This window comes from Terrapene carolina, unplaced genomic scaffold, assembly GCF_002925995.2.
Source record: "Terrapene carolina triunguis isolate 2854851 unplaced genomic scaffold, T_m_triunguis-2.0 Scaffold62, whole genome shotgun sequence".
NCBI classification, from domain to species: domain Eukaryota; kingdom Metazoa; phylum Chordata; order Testudines; family Emydidae; genus Terrapene; species Terrapene triunguis.
The window spans coordinates 44,885,455-44,899,445 of NW_020664413.1; the positions used below are offsets into that span (position 1 = coordinate 44,885,455).

Genomic DNA, 13,991 nt, shown 5'->3' on the forward strand with positions numbered 1-13,991 from the left:
TGCCTTGTTTTCCCCTTCTCCTGTACACCACCCCCCAGATTTGCTCCAGTTAGCTCCCCTTCTCCCAGTGGACCTGGAGGGTAAAATTGAGTCCTGAAGTTGAAACTGTTACAGCAGGAATAAAAGTGATTTATGGTCTTCTATTTGGCTCCCATCATGCAGAAGCAAGCACTGTTTCTCAATTAAAACAGGATGAAATATAATTTACAATCTGTAGCTCGTGAAAAGCCTTTTTCCAACTTACATATACTACTGTTCTGAACAAAGGATTTTGTTTTTAAAAATACTATAAAGTATTATGGGGTTAAATTCAGCTTACTTTGGGAGGAGAGGGTATTTTTATTTTAGCTGACACTGATTGATGAATTTCATATAGTTTAATATACTTATTAGCTAGGATCCTTATGATAAATGTACTGCAAACGTATAAATAAGTAAATAAAAAGTAGAGTTACTGCCTGCTTATCAGCTTTGTTTGAGAAACTTACATTTTGAAGGGCAAACTCCATATCGGCTAGGCAAATGATGGATAATCATGGGGACTGCTGTTGCCCTTTGAATGAATCAAAGCATACGCCTGCTATATGGATTTTCAATGAGGAACACACACACAAAAATCACTGCTGGATAAAGTTACTGTAAACAGAAAACCAGGAACTCTATCATCCACTCTCCCATTGCTGGATCTTCCTAGATGATATGCTGTTTAAAAACTGCATGTGTAAGAGGCTTAAAGTAACCAAAGTTATAAAGACAAAGTTTCTAGAGTCAAATTAATGACATACCAAAATATAGAAAGGTCTGATGTTTCCACCAACATCTCCACCAAGGAATCTACCATTTTTGTGTGGAAAATAATTGTATTCATCATCTTTCCAAGTTCTCTGTGGTCGGCAAGACTAAGTGAAGCCTTAGACACACTGGTGTAGGCCTGTAGGACATAATAGAATAAGGACAATAGTTTAATAATATTCTTATATTTATAATTAACTCAATCAGATAATGTGGATATGTAGTTGCATATAAGTTATTAATGCTTCTTTAAACTTCTCTTCAGCCCAGTGTAATTTTAAAGAGTGGTTCAACCATGTATTTGACCCATGCTTTTTAAAAATATCAAAGCTTGGAATAAACACCTGTCTTCATCCTCCGTCCCATTTTTTTTTTAATTTTAGAACCCACAACACTTTACAATCAAATTTACATATTAAGGTGTTGCCATAATTTCCTGTTTGAAGGCATGGTATGACAGCAACAATGGGGTAGTTTCTGGACCAAAGCAGTACTCTCTCAGCAGAGCATAGAGTGTTCCCACATAGCCACTGCTAAGATACTTTTGGCCACGAGATGGTATCCTTCCACTTCTCTGCCTCTTCCCTTAACAAATCAGATTTTTTTGGAGAGGAGAGTGTAGACTATGAGAAGGTATCAAGTTGCATAGGAAAAAGAGCATAGGCCAAGAAGTATGGAAGCGGGGTGTGCATGGAAACCAAGAGTGAATTGGAGGTAGCTGCATAGGTATGCTTCAAGGGGCGGGGGTGGGCGGAGGAGCAGGTAAGGTTTGGCAGGGTAGAGATTCAAGTGCAGGGGGCTCAACAGGGGATTCTGGGTGCGTGGCTTGATGGGGGGGTCTGGGTGCAGGGGGCTCAGTGGGGAAAGTTCTGGTTGTGTGTGGGGGGTCTGGATGCAAGGGTGTTGGGTGGACGGGGGGCAAGCTCCCCATACAGTGACCTTCCTTGCTGCGGCTAAGAAGTGATGGGGGCAGGAAGCAGGGGAGGGGTGTGGTGCTTCATGCAGCCACGGAGGTTCCTGGGGATGGGTCTGAACCAGACCCAGCTGTTCCAGGGGAAGAAGAAATCCTGTCCTCCCCCTCACCCCCCAGCAGCTGAACCAGGTGCAGAATTCCAATTCCCACAGGAGTAATTCACTGTCACTCACCTGAGTTGTACACTGCACAGACGCTTGGGAGGCAGTTCAGCCGCCTGCCTCTCCTAGGTCGCAGCTTTCCTGCCCTCCCCTAACACAGCCCATGAAGGAGAAACTGACCTGCTACCAGAGAACGCCTGGCTGACCCCCCCCCCCTGCAAATTCCTCTATGCCTCCCATTAGGCTGAGAGGGTGCGGGGGCGAGCAGCAACTCCAGGTGCTCTGTGCCTGCTGGTCAGTTTCCCCACATGGGCTGTGTGGTGAGTCAACAGGAGCTGTTCCCTCCCCTCCCCTTACACAGCCCATGTGGGCACAGTGACCAGGAGGCACAGAATGCCCTGTCACTGCTTGTCCTGCCTCCTCAACTTTCCTCCATGAGGAGGAAGCAGGACTATGGGAGAAATCTGGGCACCCCCCACCCCACGTGTCACCTCTGAGACGTATCCAGTATGGGGGGATGCCCCTCTATGCCCCCCCCAATCTCCGCCCATGGATAGGTGAGAGACTATAGCATGGCCAACTGATTCAAGATAGGCTTTGTTTTTTTTTTTTTTTGCAGTAAAAAGTGTGTGTGTCTGTTATAGCATAACTAATGTACATTAGCTATCACACAGTAAATTCCTAGTGGACATAAGACATTGATGGTAGTTCATTCCAATATGAACTGGAATATGAGTGCTTGTAATGACTGGAACCTATCCTAGGGCAGATATATTTTTTTCTGATCTGGAGTTGATCCGGGCTCCTGTTAACTACCATCAGCAATGGCATGAGTGATTTTTTCCTCGCTTATTAGGTGGCCCAGCCAGATGTACAGGGATACAGCATATTCAAGGCTCATTGCTGCCTCCTGCTGTAATCTGCCTCTGATTAGCCAGTCATCCAAGTATGGGTAGACATGGATGGAATGATGAAGGCAAGTGTTACTATCCTGAATCTGAGGAGGCATATATATCTGTTCAGTCTTCTGAGTCTAGGATAGGACGAAGATTCCCTTTCTTCTTCAGAATAAGGAATTACCGGGAATAAAACCCTCTCCTCCTGTATTACTCTACACAGGAGCTGTAGAAGAGTTTGCAAAGTATTGCATTTTTTTTTTTTAAGGCTTGTGAGAGAGGTCCCTGAAGAGGGATCGGAAAGGGAGGTGAGTAGCCAGGAGGGTGTACAAATGGATGGGATAATTATAGGTGATGACATCCAACACCCATTTGTCTGAGGTGATATTGGACCTAGCCTGATGGAATGAGGCATGGTGGCTCCCAAAGAGTTATATTTGGCAAACAATCCTGATAGTTATCTCTTTCTTAATTCAAATAATTTTAATAGATTATAGTAAATTCACGCCTTCACACAGGTTGTCAATTTCAAATTTAATTTTAAATAGGTTTATTTTTAAAAATATACCTGTATTTAATTTAAAATTTAAAAACATTCAATTAAATTTTTTTTAAATAATCAATTTTTATTCACCGTGAACCAGAAAAATCGCCAACTACGGCCATTAACCAGGGGGATGAGTCCGGCCCGGGTTGGGCAGGGTTTAAACCCTGATAGTCTGCAGTGTAGGCATGGTGGGAGGCCCAAGGCATCTATCCCTGCTATAAATACTGAAAACTGAATGAAGGGGATGGGAGTTTTTTGGGGGGGGAGGGGAGAAAAGGGGGAAATTTACAAATCAAAAATAAGGAGGGTTAAGATAAATTTGCTTCACCAAACAAACAAACAGTTTGGAAACTGCTGAGTCTGAAGCTCCATAGGAGTAGCAGGTCAGATGCTTGCTGGGTTTTGTCTCGTTGCCGCAGGTGGTAAGATACTAAGGGAGGAGTTGCAGTCAAATTGCCCTTTATGCCTTTGCACAAGACGACACAGGTTGCATGCACAGCTCTGCTGGACACTGCAATTCAAAAAAGCTCACTTCACACACATCAGGCACATACACACCTACAGTGGGATCCACACTGACACGACTGGTTCATCCAGCCACGCTGAGAATGGGAAACAAGGAGCCTTTGACAGACCAAGAACCTCTCTCCTACTAACTATACATGTTCTCTTGCAGATGTAGGGAGAGGAGTAGATATGAGGAACAGCTGGACCCAAATCTGCCAGATGTTCGAAAAATCAGAACGGCTCAACCTCACTTCCTGCTCTCAATGCATGGGCATAAGCCAGCAGCTACCTGGGCTGATAGGCTCTGCAAAACCCATCTCTTGCAAGTAGTAAGAATCTAATTTTTCCTGCATTTCTTTGTTGTGTCTATCTAATTCTTGATATATAGTTTTTAAACAAATGCTTCAATTCACTTCTTAAAATCAAAAAGACATACTACTCATGAACAGTCTTCTAACATATCAGTGACTGATGGATGGAAAACAAATGGGTGGCAAAAAATACTTCAGTTTTGTGCTTCTAAGCGGTAGCTATAATCAGAGTTTTAAAAAAAAAGGTTTTAAAGCTTTGACAAATGTCATGTACTGTCCTTTTTAACATGCTAGTAGTGATAGTCCAACTCTATTGAAGTCAATGGCAGAACTCCCACGAAGTTCAGTGGGGCCAAGATTTCAACTTAGATGTTTTATGGAAAATTTGATATGTAGTAGCTTATGTAGTGCAGCCCACAGCACTTTTTGAATCATAAGACGTGTGTTTGTATGTATTGTCACACAACAATTGGAGAGAGACTGTAAAATGTAGAAAAATTATTAAATAAAAATTGACAAGGAAATTCAGGAACAAGTGTAGTAACAACCTAACTTTTTTTTACTAGACATTACTAGATTTCAAGTTGCCAGTGCCCCCTTTAGCACAGACAATGTTATAGTTATTCTCTTTTTTCATATCAGCAAAGGGTGAGTTACAAAGCAGGATTTACAGTATGCCTGTATGAAATTCATGTATTTACAGAAAAGTGCTGAAAAAATGCAAGGCAAGAACTATTTGTCATCAATGGCTGACAAGTTATTGCGACTTATATTAGCTTCCATTTATATTTAAAAATAAATTGTACCCTTCCATTTAATGCATATAGGATAAGAGTCTGATATGTAATGGTATTCAGATTTATGCTTAATTGTAACTAATAACGAAATCTAGGTTCTCCCCCCCATAACCAATTTTTGTTGAAAGTTAAATATTTTTTTAAATAGACGTTTTCTTATTTCTATCACAACAAAGATAGTTCATTTGAGGATCTACTACCTCAGTTTTGGCTACTAATGTTCTCTGTTGAAGAGACCTTCCAGTTCTTTTTAAAACAAATATTGCTGCAGCTCCCTGCAATTACCAATAAAAACATGTTATTCTGCTACTGTTGCAGATGTTACATGTGAGTAAAGTAATTAAAGAATTTTAGTCACATTACATGTGTAGCCAAAGATTTCCTGGGTCCAAATCCAAAAAGGTCTTTGAGCATGTGTTTTATTTGTGAAAAACAGTTACATGAAAAGGGAAATCCTGTTTTTCCAATCCTGTTTTTACAGCTTCTTTGCATAGCTGAGGGAAACCAGGCTCTTTATGGTATCTTAAAAATACTTTCCCAGAAATATGATTGGCCTGCCAATTGACAATCTGGAATTTTGCTTAGGAAAGCTTGCTTGAGTATTCTTTGCAATAAAACACTCAAGAACAGGAGGGTTTGGAATATTATTCTCTTAATATTTGGAAGTCTACAGTGATTTTGTTAAAAACCCATGTCTATGCCAAATTTCATTTTACCTATCTAAATATTCTTCCATGTCAACAATACACAGTATTTTTTGCTTTCTTGCTTAAATGGTTGTGCGGTATTGCAATGTGATGCTTAAACAGATGTCACATTTCAGGGAAAGGAAAGCGCTACCTATGCAAAGTTTGTATTTCAATTTACATTTTTAAAAGTACTTTGGGGTCTACTACAATTACGGGTGTGACAAAAGACAATGAAAAGTACGGCCATACATTGGCAAGTGACTATGTAAAAACAGCAGTCATTCAACAGATTTGCTTCACTGTGTGTATTCAGAATTGCATCTACTTACTCTACAAATATAAAAAAGTTTTAATTACTTTTTAATCCTATTAACACTGCAGAGCCAATATTACTGGGATTCAGAGCACTGTATTCTATTTTGGTTCAAGCACCAGATCTGTTAACTAAGTTCTAATGGCAGGGCTAAATTCTGCCATTAGTTACATCTGTGCAGACTCATGTAAGAGAAAAATTGTACAAGTGTAAATAAGATCAGAACTTAGCTTGAGGAATCTGTATTACCCGTGATAATGCAAGAGCCAGAAAGAACACAACTTTCAGATCCAGGGTTGAATTTCCAGTGCTGAAATTTATGTGAAAACCACTAAGACAATACTAGATATGCCATTTATACTGATTATCTCAAATGCAACCAATGACCAATGCAATGGAACATAATTCAGTTATATACACTGGCACCTTGTTAATATAGCTGGCCACACTATAGCATTAAGTATTTAGACACTTGAACGTTTATTTTTTTAATTCTTTAGTTAAAAACCCTACAATTTTCTTTCTGATCTGTAATAAATTCAAAGCTAGAGTAGAAATTTCCTGCCTGGAAAAGGCTTATTCCATTTGTGAAGCACTGTGTAATGTAATTTAATGTAAAGCAACAGTTTTATCAGAAAGAAATACATTGCATTATTTTCTCACACTATAAAAAAAGTCTATAAATTCCTTTGGCTGAATCAAGTACCAGTGTACTGTGTGGTGTATTCAGGTGTCAGTGTACTGTGTTGTGTTCAGTATATTTGATTTCTAAACAGTATTAACTGTATTAGGTATTTACAAAGACATACACAGAAAATATAAAGAATCAAAATAAATTATGTCAATGGATTATCTACTTAAATTTTATTTTGTATCAGTATATTAAGTTGTCCTCCTTTGAATATCTGTCACTCATTTGCAAGATAAACACAGTTAAATAGGCAATAATTTAAAAACAAATTATTCCTTACAACATACCTGCAAATGTACACACATTTAAAACTTACCTGCAATCTAAACCAATCTAATCTCATTCCTCTGAAGTCGAACACCTCCCCATCTTCAACTGCATCAGAAAAAAATACAGACTGTAAAATAAAATCTTTAAAGAGTAAATATGAACACAAAAATTCAATCACATTTTTCTAAGAATAATTTTAATAACAGGGCTCTTAATGATCACTTTCTTTCGGAGAATAAGGTTAGATTTGGTCTGATAATTTACTAAAAATTATTCCAACCCAGCATATATCATCGTGGGAATAAAATTACCTTTGAGTGGATAAAGCATTTATCGGTATGAGTTATGAATAACACTCACTTTAAATGAAAAAGTGGGACTACTACAAGAAAAACCACGACAGTTTTGTCAAAGCTGCAGCTACAAAGGCTTGTGTGTCTATCCTAAGCCTGGTAAATGTATGATAAGGACCACACAGCTGCTTTGCAGACCTCTTCCTCACAGCCTAACAGGTGAAGATGCCTCTCAAGGAATGGACTCTGGTCCCCTCAGAGTAAGAAAAGCAGTAATACAATACACTGTTATCCTAGATTGTGTGCACTGACAATGGTAACTAAAGATTAAACTGAAGGAGTCCCTTAGGTTAATAACATGCCTACCAGAAATTGAATTTATTGTAGTCCAGTTTGACATACCACCACATGACATTGCCCTGACATGCCCACTGGGCAATAAAGATAATGTTCTGCCTATTGTGCATTTTACAGAGAAGACAAAGTAATTTTTAATACTTTCAATGCTCTATTATCCCACCATTTTTCTTCCTCCTCTTTCACTTAATCACTTTGATGCTATGTTGCGGCATTCCAAATTCTGTTCACTGAAATCAGTGGAACACCACGACATAATGTATGTGCAGCAGCAATGAAAGTGCATTTTGCCTGATGTAAGTGTTTCACTCATTCTTAAGATTCCAGGTACACTCTATCCTATTTACAGATGTGTCAGCAACAGCAATGTGAAACTTACTTGAATACTAATTTCTGAAAATCAGAGCAGGATTCCTTCCAGTAAATTTCCCTTTGCTGAATGTGCACTGATGTATCAAGCAGATGGGGTTATACAAGACAACAGGAAGCAAACAGGAGGAAGCAGAATGGAGAGAAGCAGCCACCATACAGAATGGGATTAAGAGAAAATATCTCTGATCCTAAAACACCAGAAAGCCTGAGCTTCAAGGTAATAGAGACTGAGCTTCAGTTGACTTTTGCTTGAGCTCTTCATCTGAACAGACTTACCTTGTTTCACACTCAGGGAAGTCATAGTGTTTACAAAGGAGGACATGATGATTGACTCATCTTCAGGGCACACTGAAAGATTCTAAAACAACAATGGAAACACATCAATTGCTTCACAGAAACAATATCAAGAATAATCAAATCCACAAATTTAGTAAATACACAGTGGTTTTTTTAAAACTTATTTTTAAAAAGTTAACTTTAAGAACAAGAAAACAATATCTTTAGAGGCAGCCTTCATTTAGGAGACTGGTGCAAGTGGTTCTGGAACCAGTAAACTTTTCCAAGCTGTCCTCAGACAGTGATGAGAAAAAAATATTACAATCCCTATGTAGCTGTAAATGGATTTAAGCAATGCTTTAGTAAACAGTGCACTGTTATGAGCATTCTAGATAAAGCCTCCACACTCTCCAGCCTAGTCATTCATGCAATAGTCACTACACATTTTTCTGTTCCTAGTATTTTGCTGACCTAGATGGCCACCTGACCTCTCTGCATGCAAAAGTTAGATCAGGCAAGCTGCAAGACAGACTATTAAACACATGATCACACTAGCTCACCGCCTTGCTTCCTATTAAATCCCACTTCAACTATGATTTCCACATCTAACAGTTCATGAACCGACAGTTAGATATGATTTATACCAGTAGTTTTCAACCTGGGGAGCCACAGACTACATCTAAGATTTCCAAGGGGGTCCACACCTCATTTGAAATTTTGTAGGAGTCCGGAAACAAAGAAGGTAAAAAACCACTGATTTATACCATTTGGAAGATGAGATATGAAGTTTTCAGACAATATAAAAAAAGTATTGTTTCACAGAGATAGCAGTTGTTGTAAACACTAAGACCATATTGCAATGGAAGACTACTAAACCACAACAGTAATTTTATATGATTCTGATTATGGTCAATATTCTTGGGTTTTCCCCCAGACCTGGAGTTTCAGGAGATACTGGATCTCACCACTTAATCACTTCAACCTATCCCTGTGTTTTTGGTATTGATCAAGGACTAAAAGTAGTTAGCCCCAGGACTCAACCCGCTATTATGATCATTTCCTCATTTCATGGTTCATCTTAATGTACATTTGTACAAGGAGCTCAAATGTCATTTACTGCATCTAGGAAATAATCTCTCAGGGGTCACTGATGCCAAATTCAGAAAAATTTAATTTATACCATCACTCTGGAGCATGTAGATGAGAAGAAATAAGAGTACAACTTTTACAGTTATAACTTTTCCAGATAATAGATAAGGATGATCTGATGATAGGTGGAACATATATAAGCAGCAAAAAGCAGGTATTTAATTGCTAGAAGCAAATAAATCATTCCAAATCAGCAACTCCAAGTATTCACTTAGTTTTTAAATAACACAATATAAAAAAAATTAAAATGTAAACAACTGTGGAGAGTTATTTATTGTTTTACAGTATTAAGGTTCAATAATTAAAAGAAAATTTACAACACATTCAACCTAATTATAAATCTACAATCTAATTAAATAAGAAATGAATGCACTCATGTGGACGGAAGTACAGATTAGCAAAATGTGAGCTCCATCTACTGGTCACACAAGAGTATAGTCTAAATACAGTAGATCACCATTCCATACCTTTGTCATCCTCTAGGTGAAGAAAATAATTTGGCTAATATTGTATTAATCATACTAATTTCCAATTTCTTTGAGCTTTAAAAACAAAATTTTCACACGATACCAATTTTATTCCTGGCAAGTTATTTTACATAAACTCAAAACTTGTCTGCTTTGCCTTTTGCTTTGGAAATATCATTTGCTGAATATTATCAGCATATTTAATACTATCCAAAAGAGACAGGGTCCTGGCCTTCAAGAATCACATAGTGAAGTCTGATTCTGAGTTCTGTTGCTTAGTCTCCCCATGCCCTTGACAATGATGAGTGAAAGTCACTTTCCAAATATAAACACACACTATAATATATATAGTCAGCAGCTTCTTTGACCTGAGAGTTTTGAGCCATCCATGCTCTACCACTCTGGTTTGCAGGCATGGCCACTGGTATTTTAGGTATAGCTACTCTGACAAAATAAATGGAATTTTCTTGTGATATCTCTGCATTCTCTACCCTACTGGCTTGTCCTTACAGGCAAGAGATAAGACACTAGTGAAGAACCTCATCTCCAGTCAGTTACATATACTTAGACAAACTCCTTTTGAACAGATGGGAGAACTTGAGGCACCTGCCTTGAAGCACTGAACCTCTTTGTTTCTACCCTTTCAGGAGCTAGTGAAGACAGGGACTTGACTTGGGAGATGATGTGCCCAGGTGCTAGGATATCAAATGTGGAGAAACCTTCAACCTAACGGGCTGAGCACTATCACATCCAGTGGGGATGAGAAACAGATCTCTCTCAGGACTGGTCCACACTACCCGCCCAATTCGGCGGGTAGAGATCGATCTTCTGGGATCGATTTATCGCGTCTCATCTGGATGCGACAGATCGATCCCAGAAGCGCTCCCCCGTCAACTGCGGAACTCCTGCTCGCCGAGAGGAGGAAGCGCTGTCGACGGGGGAGCCTGCCTGCGCCGCGTGGACCCGAAGTAGGTAAATTTAGTTCGATATAGGAAACGTCGACTTCAGCTACGCTATTCTCGTAGCTGAAGTTGCGTTTCCTATATCGATCCCCCGCCCCAGTGTGGACCAGCCCTCAGATAGTAAGGCATTATCAGCATCTTGGAACACACATTTATACTCAGATTGGCCAGGCTTCTTATCTATGAAACCGTGCGAGGTGTATGTAAAAGTCCTTCCCTATGAAAAAGCAAAGATATCCATGGATATCAATGTCCATCTCCATGGTACAGGGTTGTCTCTCGTGTAAAAAAACAGCAACTTAGTAGGTAGAGGTATTGCAAAGAGGTCCATATATTGAAGGTGGCCCCAACCACCCCCCCGGAGATGGGGAGGAATCAGTGAAGTTTGTGAGCATGTTCTCCTTTGCGGTCAGAAATTTCTTTTGAGACATCTGCAATTCCACACCTAAAATTTCCCAACACAGAAGACAAAATGTCTCTCCTTGCTCTCTGAAGTAGAACATTGGTATGACACTCAGAACCCACTGAAGTCAATCGGAGATTTGCTGTTGATATAGACGGGGCCAGGATTTCACTGTACTTGAACTGTAACCACATTTTAGAATATTGGGTCTGTTAGTGTGCAAAGAACATACAAGATCCTTCTGGGGAACTGTTTTGTGAAGAGGGATTACTAGAGAAACCAAGTGACATAAGCGCTGAATCCCTCTGCATGTGCTTTCCACTTCATAGTGAGTGCTTCCATATTTACAACAACTGTGAAGCCCTTTCCCCCCCGCTGTAAATGACCCTCAAGCTAATACAAAAGCATAACATCAGGCCCTTGCTTAAAAAAAAAAAAAAAAAAAAAAAAAAAAACAACCACCACACACACCTCTCACTAATCCTTATCACCTCATCTCTTTTGTGAGGGGACGAGGAATAGAGAAGATTGTGGCAAAGCAATTTCTGACAATACCTACAGTCCTCAGATTTCCTTCACATTGGCCAATCTAGTGGTAGGCATGTGAGTGAGATTCCACCAGCATAATTTGCAAGCTTCTTGCTGATAATGGACAAGAACCAAGAGTCCACAAAGATTTTATTATATCTGTCAACTGCCTTTGATATTGCTGTTCATAAAATGTTGCTGGCGTAGTTATGGTACCTATCGGTGGATGGATGGATGCAGGCTTATAAGGGGTGCCAGAGGGCTCCAGTCAGTTAGTCTCTCTCTCCTATTCAGCATGTTTGTGAAGTAGTATGGGCCAAGGTGGGTCTCCATTATGCTGATAAACTACATCTTATGACTACTCTCAGGGCAGCAATTGAGGGCACTGTTCTGCTTCCCAGAGATCTTATAAAGAAGAAATATCACAAAAGAAAAAAGACTATCACAATCTAATCAAAGGCAACTTAGTGTTACTACAGGCATCAAGCCTTATTGCTCTATGTGGATAAATAAATACATATAAACATTTTCAAGTGAGATCAGAAGCAATAAGGCACAAAAGAATATTATTCCTGAGGAAAACAAACAGTCGAGGGAACTGTTGAGAAATGCTGAAAACACAGCTGAAAAACCTAAAGTATTTGCGTAGTCTAGATCCTGTCAGATCCTTTTTCACACTGATAGAAGCAGGAATGTACTGTGCACTGGTGAGGTGGTTCAACAGTTTTACAACTCTGAAGCTACAGGCATTCTTGCCAGTCAGTTGGTGAAAGAACACAGCCAGGAATCTTAACCTATTTCAGTTTGTACCTTTAGGTGAATATAGATTTTTTTTCATCAAATGCAACAGAATTTAAAAAATTTTTTACATTAATAAGGTAATCAAAGTCCAATCTTTATAGCACAAAGCTGAACCATGAACTAATTTGGTTTGTTTTATTTTGCAATATTTATTATTTAAACAGCACAAATGCAGCAATCAAAGTTTTATACAAAGTGAGATGCATTTCTAAATACCACATCAGAGACAACAGCTAAACAAGCTCTTTGGCAAACCTGCACATTTTTATAAAAACAAATGAACAAACAACCTCTCACCTGCACAAGTTCATTTAAGACCACAGCATCAAAACCTGAGAGATACTGCACATAATATCTCTGCATCACTGGTCCATATTTTCGCACATGAGCTCTGAGCTCTTCCATGTAGAATATCAGTTCAGCTATGTGCCTTAGGAAGCAAAAAAAGGAAAAGTTTACAAATACAAAAACATACCCCTCTTGAAAGAGGTTAAGATAGAGCCCTTTCCACTAGAAACACTTGTTTATAAAGGATATAGAATAGTTTATCGGCTTTAAGCTTTCACTGTTTTCTTTTAAAAAACATTATTTACTAGTGTCTTTCAGTGAGCAGGGGAAACCAAGAAACTATTCGTCTCACCTTGTAGATCTGAGTTTCTGTAAGGAGGGACACCAAGAGGCCAAAAGGTAAAAAACATGAAGCTCTGGCCCCAAAGGAATGCTTTTAGATCAAACTCTATTCTCCAAAGAAGCCCTCCCTCTCCCACTAGCACCCAATTGAAATGTTTGTATCATCTATAATCAAATTGATTAATTCTGTGAAATACAACTTAAACAATACACCTCTACCCCGATATAACGCAACCCGATATAACATGAATTCGGATATAACGCGGTAAAGCAGTGCTCCAGGAGGGCAGGGCTGCGCACTCCGGTGGATCAAAGCAAGTTCGATATAACGCAGTTTCACCTAAAACAAGGTAAGATTTTTCGGCTCCCGAGGACAGCGTTATATCGAGGTAGAGGTGTAATTACAATGGTGAGGCTTTCATACTGGAAGTTCTCCCTACTAAAAAATAAATCCATTTACAAGATAAGATCAAAGTTTCCTTATCTGCTGGATGCTCACTAGTCTGGAAACAGGCTATGCCTAGTAGTTCCCACAATGAGTTATACTATACAAAGAACTAGGGAGCAGCACCATCTTGGGGCCTGTCTACACTTGAAACACAACAACGGCACAGTTGCAGCACTGCAGATGCACCACTGTAGCGCTTCAGTGTAGAGACTCATTACAGCGATGGGAGGGGTTCTCCCATGAGCGTAGTTAATTCACCTCCCCAAAAGGCAGTAGGTAAGTCAATGAAAAAATTCTTCTGTCAACCTAGCACTGGAAAATTAGATCTTATCCGTCACTCAACATTCCCCAAGTGATGGACCTGGATAGACTTAATTTTTTAGCACAGATCTGCCTTAGACCAGGCCTGCACAACTCA

General features: G+C 39.3%; 1 protein-coding gene across 2 annotated transcripts in view; it reads right to left on the minus strand.

Moving 5' to 3' along the window:
- Positions 1-13,991, minus strand: part of NCKAP1 (NCK associated protein 1) — a 111,709-nt gene that overhangs the window by 47,955 nt on the left and 49,763 nt on the right. For both annotated transcript variants that reach the window (XM_026647627.2, XM_029910520.1), the window contains 4 exons: positions 12,793-12,925; positions 8,186-8,267; positions 6,934-6,992; positions 786-931 (listed from right to left, as the gene is read on the minus strand). In XM_026647627.2, coding sequence (XP_026503412.1) covers positions 786-931; positions 6,934-6,992; positions 8,186-8,267; positions 12,793-12,925 — 420 coding nt within the window. The remainder of the gene's footprint in view (positions 1-785; positions 932-6,933; positions 6,993-8,185; positions 8,268-12,792; positions 12,926-13,991) is intronic.